Source organism: Oenanthe melanoleuca, chromosome 23 (genome assembly GCF_029582105.1).
Source record: "Oenanthe melanoleuca isolate GR-GAL-2019-014 chromosome 23, OMel1.0, whole genome shotgun sequence".
NCBI lineage: Eukaryota > Metazoa > Chordata > Aves > Passeriformes > Muscicapidae > Oenanthe > Oenanthe melanoleuca.
Genome location: NC_079356.1, coordinates 5,541,808 through 5,554,398, shown reverse-complemented (window position 1 = coordinate 5,554,398; position 12,591 = coordinate 5,541,808). Strand labels below are relative to the sequence as shown.

At 50.0% G+C, this 12,591-nt stretch overlaps 1 protein-coding gene across 2 annotated transcripts in view; it reads right to left on the bottom strand.

Moving 5' to 3' along the window:
- The window catches only part of MAN1C1 (mannosidase alpha class 1C member 1), a 53,157-nt gene that overhangs the window by 13,510 nt on the left and 27,056 nt on the right, over positions 1-12,591 (bottom strand). For both annotated transcript variants that reach the window (XM_056508933.1, XM_056508935.1), the window contains exons 3-4: positions 3,674-3,789; positions 1,481-1,561 (exon numbers count right to left, since the gene is read on the bottom strand). In XM_056508933.1, coding sequence (XP_056364908.1) covers positions 1,481-1,561; positions 3,674-3,789 — 197 coding nt within the window. The remainder of the gene's footprint in view (positions 1-1,480; positions 1,562-3,673; positions 3,790-12,591) is intronic.

Genomic DNA, 12,591 nt, shown 5'->3' with positions numbered 1-12,591 from the left:
CAGCTGGAGCAGACAGCTCACAACAGCACCCTGTGACATGAGCTGATCCAGAGGGCTCTCCAAATTCTCCCTATTCCCAGCATGGCAGAGAACAGGAGCTGAAATGACTGAGAGAAAAATCAGAAGAAATCTTTCTAAGCTGGAGCACTGTTAGATTCACAACGTGGCCTTGCCCAGCTCATGTCATCTCCTGCTGTAAAAACCAAGATTTCAGAGGAACCATCTTCTCCTTGCAGCTCTTTGCCAAGAAGGATTGTGGGTTCATGGCTGAGCTGCTCCTTTTCCCTTGGAAATGCCTCAGTTTTGGGCTTTCCAGTCAAATTGCAAAGCAAGCACACACAGTTATTTGGGACAAACTGCTACAAGCACTAATCTCCACTGCAGGGATTAGTCCTGATCAAGAGAAGCCTCTAAGTGACTTAGGAGATCAAGCACAAGCCTTTTACCTCTAGCCCTGTGCTGTGGCTCTCAGAAAGCAGGGATCTGCTGCTCTAAAAATACAGCCCTGAGGAAACCTGAGCTCTCCCGTGGCTCCCAGACCTTTGACACTCTCACAAGGAAAAGGGGCTGGTTCAGAAGGGAAAGCAAGAGGCAGGGACTGGGTTTTGCCTGGGTGGGTGACAGGCACTGCCCCAGCTGCTGATGGCACTTCCAGAGGTCTCTGCTGCAGGTTGATGCTTTAATGTGGTTCCTTTTTGCTCAGCTGATCTGAAACCTGTTGAAGTTGTCAGAGACAGACTCTGAGTCGGGGCTCTGAGCCTTTGAGAGTTTTCCCTGGAGGGAAGGCACAGAGGGAAGTCATTCCTGGAACTCATTTAAAATGCAGCTGGAGTAAGAGAGCTGCTCCTGGATCAATGGTGTCACTGTGCAGGAGCCATCCCACCCTGCCTGAGCTCTCATTTAGGGCCAGTCCTCACAAAACTCCCCCTGAGCCAGAGTTTCAGCTCACCAAAAGCTCAGGGCAAAGGAATAATCTGCTCATCTCCCTGTAGCCAGCTGTAAAACCCCAGCCAGGCACATTCCCCAAGAGATGATGGCACTATTCCCATCTGAGGGCAGTGGGAATGGGATCCCCTGCTCCAGCCAGGGTCAGCACCCAGCACAGGCAGGCTCTGCACCCAGGGCACTGTGTCAGCAATCCCTGCCCCAGAGGGAGCTCAGAGTGCAGCCCTGCCCCTGCCCAGCCCCAGGCAGGGTCTGGGATGGTGTCTGCTGAAATCTCAGCCCCTTGGAAGGGAGAGGAACAAGCACAAAGCTCCTCTGCAAATGGCATTTCCCCGGGGAGCAATGTGTCCAACTGCAAACCTGCAATTGCCCACGGGAGGGAAGATCTCTGCCAAATGAGCCGTGCACGGTGAGTGCAAGGTAATTATTCCAGCCTTAATTAAAAGAACATTAGTGCACTTCCATATTCACAGAAAGGATGGGTTTGTGTTGGTGTGGGGGTGATGTGGTGCTGAGAGCAGCTGCTGGGACAAACCTCCTCTCCAGTCAGGTAGAAGGCAGCCAGGAGCCCCCCGATGTAGCGGATGTTCACCTCGAACAGGGAGGCCTCTCCATTCTGCAGAGAGACAGACAGAGTGAGAGCAGCTCAGGGCAGAGCCCTCAGCTGTGCCCACCTCACAGTGCTCTATGCCCATCTGTGCCCATCTCACAGCCCCTGTGCCCATCCCATAGCACCCTGTGCCCATCTGTGCCCATCTGTGCCCATCTCACAGCCCCCTGTGCCCATCCCATAGCACCCTGTGCCCATCTCACAGCATCTCGAACAGGGAGGCCTCTCCATTCTGCAGAGAGACAGACAGAGAGTCAGAGCAGCTCAGGGCAGAGCCCTCAGCTCTGTGCCCACCTCACAGTGCTCTATGCCCATCTGTGCCCATCTCACAGCCCCCTGTGCCCATCCCATAGCACCCTGTGCCCATCTCACAGCACCTCGAACAGGGAGGCCTCTCCATTCTGCAGAGGCACAAACACAGTGTGAGAGCAGCTCAGGGCAGAGCCCTCAGCTCTGTGCCCATCCCATAGCACCCTGTGCCATCTCACAGCTCCCTGTGCCCATCTCACAGCACCTCAAACAAGGAGGCTTCTCCATTCTGCAGAGAGACAGAGAGTCAGAGCAGCTCAGGGCAGAGCCCTCAGCTCTGTGCCCACCTCACAGTGCTCTGTGCCCATCTGTGCCCATCTCACAGTGCTCTGTGCCCATCCCATAGCACCCTGTGCCCATCTGTGCCCATCTGTGCCCATCTGTGCCCATCTCACAGCACCTCGAACAAGGAGGCTTCTCCATTCTGCAGAGGCACAAACACAGTGTGAGAGCAGCTCAGGGCAGAGCCCTCAGCTCTGTGCCCATCCTATAGCACCCTGTGCCATCCCATAGCACCCTGTACCATCTCACAGCACCCTGTACCATCTCACAGCTCCCCTGTGCCATCTCACAGCACTCTATGCCCATCTCACAGCACCCTGTGCCATCTCACAGCACCCCAACAATCCTACCCTGTGCACCCCTGGGAGCTCTTGTGGCTCCAGCACCCTCTGAGGGAAGACCCTTTGCCCAAAACCCAGCCTGGGGCTGCCCTGGCACCACCTCAGACAGGTCACAGCAGTTTCAAGCACAGCCTGTGGCTCCTGCAGTCCCTGTCCTGCCTTTCTGGACTAGGAGAGCTCCAATACTGAATTAATTTCCCCCTTGCCTCCCTGTGCTGTGCTCCCTGACTGCAGGATCAATCCTGAGCATTCACTCTTGTCTTTACAGATCAATCTATTCTGCAGGCCAAGATTAAAAGCTTTTATGAAATCCAGATAAATTATCTCCCAGTTGATTTTGTCCCTTGTTTATTGATTTAGTAACAGACTGAGACCATTCACCAGATTTATCAGATGTGGGCTGCCCTTTATGAATCCAGGAATGCCAGTGGTGCCCTCCCAAATGCTGCTTCTCTGGCAAGGCAGCTGCAGGCACTGCTCCCATGGCAGAACCATTGCTCACAACAACCAGACTGGCATTAAACAAATAAAAGTTGAAGCTGCACTTTGGTTTTAACATTCTCTGTGTGTGCCACTGGTGAGATGCCATCAGCTGTGGATGAGGGATGCAGGAGGAGCTCCAGGGAAGGACAGAGCCCTTCACTGCTGGGCTGCACCCAGAGCCCAGCACAGCCCCAGCAGAAGGACCTCTGGCCATTTTTAGAGTGATGCCCTTCCTTCCAAGCCCTGGCTCCCTCTGTGCTCCCCCTCTGCTGCTGAGGTGCCACCAAGTGCCAGCAGTGACACCAGACAGGGGGAGCTGGGTTTACAACCTTAATCTAATTTAACAAGGAAATCTCCTCTTATCACAGGCAGACATTTACCTGAGATGAAACAGAACTTGTTCTTTGATGAGCAACATTTCCTTGGAGTGTCTAATAATGAGTGTCTGTCTGCATAACCCAGACCAAAACACAAAACCATTAAACACTGAACTTTATTTTAGCCAGACACATGAGGCTGCTCTGGGGCCCTGCTGGAACCCCAGAGGATTGGGGTGAATTGCTGCACTGTTCCCTTTGGCCTTGGAGAGAAAACAACCAGCTGGGTGGTTTGTCCCCCCAGAGCTCCTGTTTCCCTCCAGGGGAGGGCTGGATGGGCACTGGCAGTCTGGTGACACAGGCAGCACTGCCAGCAGCTGACTCACCACGTTCAAGTCAAAGCTCTTCTCCACCCACTGCTTGGCTTCCTGGAACTCCTCCTCGAGCTCCATGATGTACAGAGTATCCAAGGCATCGATCACAGTTGCTCCTCGAAGGCCTCCTGCAAAAACACAACACAGGGATGAAGGCACAGCTCTGACTCAGCCTGGGGGGCTGGCACAGGAACCAGCCCCAGATGCAGGAATCCAGTCTGGAACCAGCCCCAGATGCAGGAATCCAGTCTGGAACCAGCCCCAGATCCAGGAACCCAGCCCCAGATCCAGGAATCCAGTCTGGAACCAGCCCCAGATCCAGGCTCCAGTTTGGAACCAGCCCCAGATCCAGGAATCCAGTCTGGAACCAGCCCCAGATGCAGGAATCCAGTTTGGAACCAGCCCCAGATCCAGGAATCCAGTTTGGAACCAGCCCCAGGCTCCAGTCTGGAACCAGCCCTAGATCCAGGCTCCAGTTTGGAACCAGCCCCAGATCCAGGAATCCAGTCTGGAACCAGCCCCAGATGCAGGAATCCAGTTTGGAACCAGCCCCAGATCCAGGCTCCAGTCTGGAACCAGCCCCAGATCCAGGCTCCAGTTTGGAACCAGCCCCAGATCCAGGCTCCAGTTTGGAACCAGCCCCAGATCCAGGCTCCAGTTTGGAACCAGCCCCAGGCTCCAGACTGGAACCAGCCCCACTGCCCCTCTGGGCTGGCACACACATCAGGCTGTCTCTGCTCCACCACTCACACTCTGCTCAGCTGAGCCACGTTCCCACCCAGCCCTGGCAGACTTTTGGCAATCTCTGCCAGCACAGACACTTGGATGAGGCTCAGCTTTTGTTTCTGCAGCAGAAGCTCCTGGTAGCAGCCCTGTCCCCATCACAGACTCCCTGCTCTGCCCAGGGATTATTTCTGTGCCCAGGGATTGTTTCTGTGCCCAGGGATTGTTTCTGTGCTCAGGGATTATTTCTGTGCCCAGGGATTATTTCTGTGCCCAGGGATTGTTTCTGTGCCCAGGGATTATTTCTGTGCCCAGGGGTTGTTTCTGTGCCCAGGGATTATTTCTGTGCCCAGGGATTGTTTCTGTGCCCAGGGGTTATTTCTGTACCCAGGGATTATTTCTGTGCCCAGGGGTTGTTTCTGTGCCCAGGGATTATTTCTGTGCCCAGGGATTATTTCTGTACCCAGGGGTTGTTTCTGTGCCCAGGGATTATTTCTGTGCCCAGGGATTGTTTCTGTACCCAGGGATTCTTTCTGTGCCCAGGGGTTGTTTCTGTGCCCAGGGATTGTTTCTGTACCCAGGGATTGTTTCTGTGCCCAGGGATTGTTTCTGTGCCCAGGGGTTGTTTCTGTGCCCAGGGATTGTTTCTGTACCCAGGGATTGTTTCTGTGCCCAGGGATTGTTTCTGTGCTCAGGGATTGTTTCTGTGCTCAGGGATTGTTTCTGTACCCAGGGATTGTTTCTGTGCCCAGGGATTGTTTCTGTGCCCAGGGGTTGTTTCTGTGCCCAGGGGTTGTTTCTCTTTGGCTCAGGTCAGTTCCTCCTCCTGCCCTCCCAAACTCCCCCAGCCTTTCTCTGCACACTCAGATGGGTTTGGCACTTTTGTGAATATTTCAATTCCACTCCTGCTTCAGAGAGGAGAAGCCAGCAAAGGTGAATTGTGTGCCATGAGCCCTTGCCCTGCTCTCACCAGGGGCTGATGTGCTCCATCCCAGATCCACCCACTCCTCCCCTCAGCCTTCCCCCCCTGGGGAAGGATCCTGCCTTATTCTGTTGATGCTCCAAGATTGCAGCTTTGACACTTTTCAGCAGCCAGCACATCATTGCTTTAATAAAAAGCCAAGCAGGACTTCACTGCTCAGCTCCAGATTGCTGCCTTTGGGATGCTGTCTGCATCAAAAGCAGGGGCTGTGGGAGAGGAGGAAGAAACAGCCTCAGAAATCCATTTATTCCTGCAGCCTGGGAAAGGATCCCCTAACTGGAGCATCTCTGGGATCAACTGGTGGGCTCTAAAATCAGCCAGGCTGGGGCAGCTGGAATGTCTGCCAAAAGCACTGAGCATGAAAAACAACAGCATGGCAGGCAGAGCTGCTGCTATCAGCCCTAATGACTCCTCAATATTAATGATGATGTCATTTTTATACACTTTCACAGACGTGACAGGGAGGCAGGAAAAGCATTTTAGAGAGGGGAGGAAGGAGGGGCAGCAGCACCTGAGGCACAGCCTGGCACTGGGATGTTCTGAGAGCAAAGTCACAATGCTTTGGTTTTTCTGCAGTGGAAAATTCTGAGATCTTTACTTGCAAGATGGCATTTTTGTTTGTCTGTGAAAATCTTTTTGCTTGGTAAAAACATCTTTTGTTTGAGGTGAATTTCTCCTTTGCTCTAAGTTATAAAATCCCCTTTCAACTCAATTGCTCTTTGCTTTCTTAGTTATTCAGTAAAACTGTCTCAGCAATTATTTTTTTTTCTACATTAAAAATTTCTACTCCTTCTTCAGATTCTACATTTAAAGATCTTTCTGTTACACATAAGTATCTGTGAGACCCTTCTGTCAAATCAGAATTTGGGGAATCCCATCCCCAAAGCCCCCCCAGAACCCTCCATGAAGTTACTCAGTGAAAGCAAATCCTTCATTTCCAACAAACTGCTCACAGGACACTTTGTGCCAGAGCCCCAGAGGAGCAGCAAGGGCCATTAGGAGGGTATCAGGCTTCATCTTGCATACAGCAGGATTGTTGAAATGCTGCAGAACAGGTGGGTTCAATCAGCTCTTTGCTGTTAGAAAATTTTTATTAAAAAATAAAAAATAAAAAAAACTTTAATTACTGAGTTTACAACTGCAAAGTGAGAGCAGGAGGGGGGAATTTAGATCAGCTCAATGTAAACCCAGATCAAAAATGAAAGGTCTTGACTCCCACTGTTCTTATGTCAAATCCTATTTGTCAAAACAGAAATTAGTGCTGAAATCTTGTTTGGAATAACAATGAGGTGCAGCTTCAGTGAAACAGGATGAAGTGGTGAACCTGCACCTTGGGGTGCAGGGGAGAACAGAGACCCTCCCCTGCTCCTGCTGCTCTCAAAGCTGCAATTAAAACCAGGGCCCTGCTCCAGCAGGAATCTGAGAAATGTCCATCTGCAAGTGCTGCTCTCCTGCTCCTGCTGCTGCTTTTTCTCCATGCCAGGCCCTGGAGAGCAGCCTGAACCCCTGACATTTATCCCAAGATGTGTGTGAGTGCCTGGGACCAGCTCCTGCCTGGTGGCAAACTGTCCAATTCTGGGAGAGATGCACACACAGACATTTCACACAGCTCAGCATTATCCTGGCAACCAAGCAAGCTGTGAAAATCACTGCAGCTCCTGAAAATCTGCCCTGCAGCCAAGATTTGCCAGGCCCTGTGCAGAGCTCTGGGTCAGGAGCAGCTCCTGAGTTTAGGCTGGGCTTAGGCCAGAGCTCCCTGCCTGCTCTGGGCTCCAGTTCCTCCTGCCAGCCAAAAAAAAAAAAAACCAACCAGGAGGAATTTTCCTCCAAGAGGGTTTAAAGAAAGAGAATGTGATGGGTAGAGAAGTAACAATTAATTTATCCACCACATCTGACCTGGTGCCCCTTTTCTTCCCAAGCCCTTTGCAGCACCATCCCTCTCCCTTCTGCAGTGTGCAGAACATTCCCCTCCTGCTGATTTCTTAATATTTCCTCTCAGCTCTGTCCTCCTGCACTCACACCTCACACCAGGGATGGGCACTGAAATAGAAACTGTTCCAGGAGCTGCTCTCCAGGGAAAATCAACCCTGGGTGTCAGGGACCAGGACAGGTCCAGCTGAGAGAAATTACACAGAAATTCCAAATGGAAATGGGAAATGGGTTTTATTTTCAGGAGGAAAGAAAATGTCTCAGTTAAATCCACAATCATCTCACTACAGCTGCAGATGAAGCCACAAACAGAGCTGAGCTCCAGCCCTGCCAGTGCCTCAGTTATTGAGTTTTTGGCTGTGAACCTGATAGCTGTAACACACAGTAACCACATTCCCTTTATTTACAGCAAACTAAACAAATTCCATCTGAGCAACAAGGTAGCACGAGCAAGAGATGGAGAGGACAAAGAAGTAGTCCAAGAATTAGAAAAGATCTATTTCTTATTGTATCAGCACATTCTCTTGCAGAGTTAGGGAAAAAAAAAAAAAAAACCAAACCAAAAAAAGTCCATTAGCTTTTGAGCAACCTCATTTTTCTTTGCTTTCCAAATCAACCACAGCACCTCCACCTCAGGGACCTCATCAAAAAGCACTTCATGGCCAAGGTTATTTTCCCATCTTCCTCACATTAATCTTCCTCTCCAGGTATTGGTCAAAGGGTCACTCAGCCCTGAGCTGTGTCCATGGCCTGGCAGAGCCCTGGGGGTCACAGGCAGCTCTGACCCTGTCCCTGTCCCTGTCCCTGAGCTGGCAGCAGCTCTCAGGGTGACATCCCAACAAACCAGCCCCCATCACCCCAAAATACAAATTTTCCCCCCATGATTTCTGTTTTGTCTCCTCCCCTTCAGCAGCCCTGGCAGATGCTCAGTCACAGGATGCAGGTTACCAACACAGCAGCTGGAGATTGATTTTCCTGCAGTCCCAGAGGAAATCCTGGGAATTCACCCATGGGAATTGCATCAGGCACAGGGCATCACTCAAACCAAGAGATCCCAGCTCAAACCCAGAATTCCCAGCTCAAACCAAGGATTCCCAGCTCAAACCCAGAATTCCCAGCTCAAACCCAGAATTCCCAGCTCAAACCAGGAATTCCCAGCTCAAACCAAGGATTCCCAGCTCAAACCAAGGATTCCCAGCTCAAACCCAGAATTCCCAGCTCAAACCAGGAATTCCCAGCTCAAACCAAGAATTCCCAGCTCAAACCAAGAATTCTCAGCTCAAACCAAGGATTCCCAGCTCAAACCAGGAATTCCCAGCTCAAACCAAGAATTCCCAGCTCAAACCAAGGATTCCCAGCTCAAACCAGGAATTCCCAGCTCAAACCCAGAATTCCCAGCTCAAACCAGGAATTCCCAGCTCAAACCAAGGATTCCCAGCTCAAACCAAGAATTCCCAGCTCAAACCAAGAATTCCCATCTCAAACCAGGAATTCCCAGCTCAAACCAAGGACTCCCAGCTCAAACCAAGGGTTCCCAGTTCAAACCAAGAATTCCCAGCTCAAACCAAGAATTCCCAACTCAAACCAGGAATTCCCAGCTCAAACCAAGGACTCCCAGCTCAAACCAAGAATTCCCAGCTCAAACCAAGAATTCCCAGCTCAAACCAAGGACTCCCAGCTCAAACCAAGAATTCCCAGCTCAAACCAAGAATTCCCAGCTCAAACCAGGAATTCCCAGCTCAAACCAAGAATTCCCAGCTCAAACCAAGAATTCTCAGCTCAAACCAAGGATTCCCAGCTCAAACCAAGAATTCCCAGCTCAAACCAGGAATTCCCAGCTCAAACTAAGAATTCCCAGCTCAAACCAAGGATTCCCAGCTCAAACCAGGAATTCCCAGCTCAAATCAATGATTCCCAGCTCAAACCAGGAATTCCCAGCTCAAACCAGGAATTCCCAGCTCAAACCAGGAATTCCCAGCTCAAACCAAGGGTTCCCAGTGCCAGTGAGCCCCAGCCCAGCACAGGTAAAGCTGGCACCACACAGGCAGCCTCAAGTGCTGCCTTTTAGGCTGCTGTGATCAAATTTAATAGAGTGTGTTCCAGCTGGGGAAGAAATGGCTTTTTTTTTTTTTTTTTTTTTTTATTACAAACCTCATGTTTTTCAAATATCAATTTCCCCTGGAGAATTAAGGCTGCTGTTCAAGCTGGAGCAGCAGTGGCAGCTCTGCCCTGGAGTGATGGGGGAGAGACACAAAACCAGAGTTTGGGCTCACTGAGGGATGTGCCAAAGGAGGCAGAGTGTGGGGGAGAGCAGGCTGGGGGGAACAGGTTAGCAATATTCTTATTATGCACTGGGAAAAAAATAAGAGAAGAAAGGTAAACCCACTCTGCACTGCCTCCCATCTGTCCCTGTGAAAAGATACTACAAGGAAAAAATACTACATGCCACTTCAAAGTTGTGGAAAAAAAATCCAGCCAAATAACACAGGTTAGAGTGGCAGACAGTGACATTTACAGGGATGTACCTAAGCAAATGCTTTTATTTTCAGGATGACTGAGAAGTTGCCAACAGGTATTGTCAGGCAGCACCATTTTTTGGAAAACCAACTTGTTGGCCTGCAAGGCACTACAGTTAACTTTCAGGTTTTTAAATTTATTTATTTTAAAGTTGTGTTCTGCTAAAAGGGGAAGAATGTCTAGCTGTGAATGCCAGAAGCAGGCAGCTGTGTGGAGCCCGGTGGGAAGTTGGAAGTGCTAATTGTACAAATGCTCTCCCTGGGAAGGAGCTCTGCTCCTGGCTTTGGGCTCAGACTGCTGAGGCTGAGGTCATTAATTACTCCTGACAAGGATGGGCCATTGCTCAAGGCAGGAGCAGCTCAAGGAGGTTAAGCACAACTCAACAGCTGGGCAAAAAACACTGCTGGTGCCTCCCTGGTCTGGGTGTTAGAAATTAATTTTGGAGTGGTTAAAGGTAATCTGATTATATTCAATTTAATGCTCCTCAAAGACCTCCTGGATTTGATGTGAGGGGTCCCAGCAGGCCATTAAAACAAACACACATCCTACCTGCAGCTATTACCCTGCTCTGCCAGAGCCACAGGGAGCAGATAATGAGCACAGGCTGCTAATTCACCTCAGGATTCAAAGGAGAGATGTTTCATTATCACCATCACAAGAAAGTGCCCCCCCAAACACACATCTGGTCCTTAACCCCAGCCCAGGTGGGACAGAATTCAGAGACAAAGCAACACCAGCACCCTTTGCCTCCAAATGAATTAAGAGATTTAATTGAACACTCATGAGCTGAGCTTGGAACCCTCATAATCACCCATGGAAGAACCTAAACACATTTTCCCTGTGAATGCAGTGGGTCAGGAGAATGCAAATGCTCCATTACCAGGAGAACAAACACATTAAACCAGCAGCTCCATCACTTGGGACCATCTGTCCTGTTCTTCCCTTTCTCTCCCATATTGTTTCAGTCACAGCAACAAGACCCCAGCTGAAAGGCTCCAAATGCTCTCCAGCATGCTGCTTGACAGGATTAGATATCAAAATAATCTCAGCAAATTGGGAAAAGAGTCAGAAACGAGCAGGATGCAATTCAGCTCTGCCTGGGGGAAGCACAACGAGCCATGAAGCAGAAGGAAAAAAAATGGTGAGGCAGCAATCCTGTGAGAGCAGAGGCAGAGCCTGGAAATGCAGCTCAGAGCAGGGGTGTGCAGCTCAGAGCAAGGATTCCCAGCTCAAACCAAAAATTCCCTGCTCAAACCAAGGATTCCCAGCTCAAACCAAGGACTCCCAGCTCAAACCCAGAATTCCCAGCTCAAACCAGAGGTGTGCAGCTCAGAGCAAAAATTCCCAGCTCTGAGCAAGGATTCCCAGCTCAAACCCACAATCTGCAGCTCAAACCAAGGATTCCCAGCTCAAACCAAAAATTCCCAGCTCAAACCAAAAATTCCCAGCCCAAAACTGCAATTCACAACTCAAACCAAGAATTCCCAGCTCAAACCCACAATTTGGAGCTCAAACAAAGGATTCCCAGCTCAAACCAGGAATTCCCAACTCAAACCAGGAATTCCCAGCTCAAACCAGGAATTCCCAGCTCAAACCAAGGATTCCCAACTCAAACCAAGAGTTCCCAGCTCAAACCAACATTGGAATGCTGGGGAGAGGAGCAGCCCCCAGGATGAGCAATAAAAAAGGGCTCAGAGTCTCTTCCAGCAGCATCTGGAGGTTGCAGAGGGGAGGGAGGGCTGCAATTAAAGCTGGGTGTGTCTGAGGCTGCTCAGGTTTTGGAGAGGGTAAAAGCACTCAGCACATCCCCAGGGAAAGGCCAGGGAGCAGAGCTGAGCTCTCTGCAGGGGTCAGGCACCAGGACAAGCTTTAAAGCTGAAAGCACTGAGGCAGAATTGCCTGCCAGGACTTTCCAGCCCTGGGAAGAGAAGCATTAAAAGACCCCTCGCTGCTACTTTTGTGTTTTATTGCTCTCTGAGATGAGTGGGAATTGCAGCTCTCAAAAAAAAAAAAAACCAAAACCCTGGAGAGGCAGCAGGGTGATCCCAAGGCAAGAAGAGCTCCATGAAATATTTCCTGATGGCTCCATCCCCCTGCAAACCTTCCCCAGAGCTACCTTAGTGACAGAGAACATCACAGCTACAATTTGGGATGTACACACAAAAGTCAGGGAATTAAAAATGCTGGTTCCCACAGCAACCAGGATGGAGGCTGCCAAGAGAGAAGGAATGTTCCAGCCTAGGCAAAAGGTGTTAATTTTAATGCCTGAAGGCAACTTCCACTTGCAGCTGCCTGCAGGAGAAGTCCATGGGCAAACCTTGATCCTCAGGCTCTTTGTTCCTGAATTCCCTCTGTTCTGGCAGAGGCTGCAGCCTGGGATGAGGAACCAGAGCAATCAAGGCACAGGTTGTGCTTTCTCACCCCCAGCCCAGTGCAGATGAAAGCACTGTGGAGAGAAGCAGGAGTAATTCAGGTGTTCTTAATCCTGGGTTTGTACCTGCCAGCTGAATTCTGTGTATATTGAAATTAGTAGGAAACAACCTCTGCCTTCAGAACTTTCTCTTGAAATGCTTTCATTTTCCTGCACTGAACTTTTTCTCCCTTTTTTTTTTTTCCCTTTTTGGAGCTGCATATAAAGTGTGTTAGGGTGCAGAAGTGGTGTTGGGAATAAAACATGAGAAGAAGGATGAACAATTTTAGTAAAAAATAAAAAAATAAAAAAATCCTCCCTGTGTTTCACACTGATGCCTCAAACAAAAGCTGAGGGATTTCCTTAAAC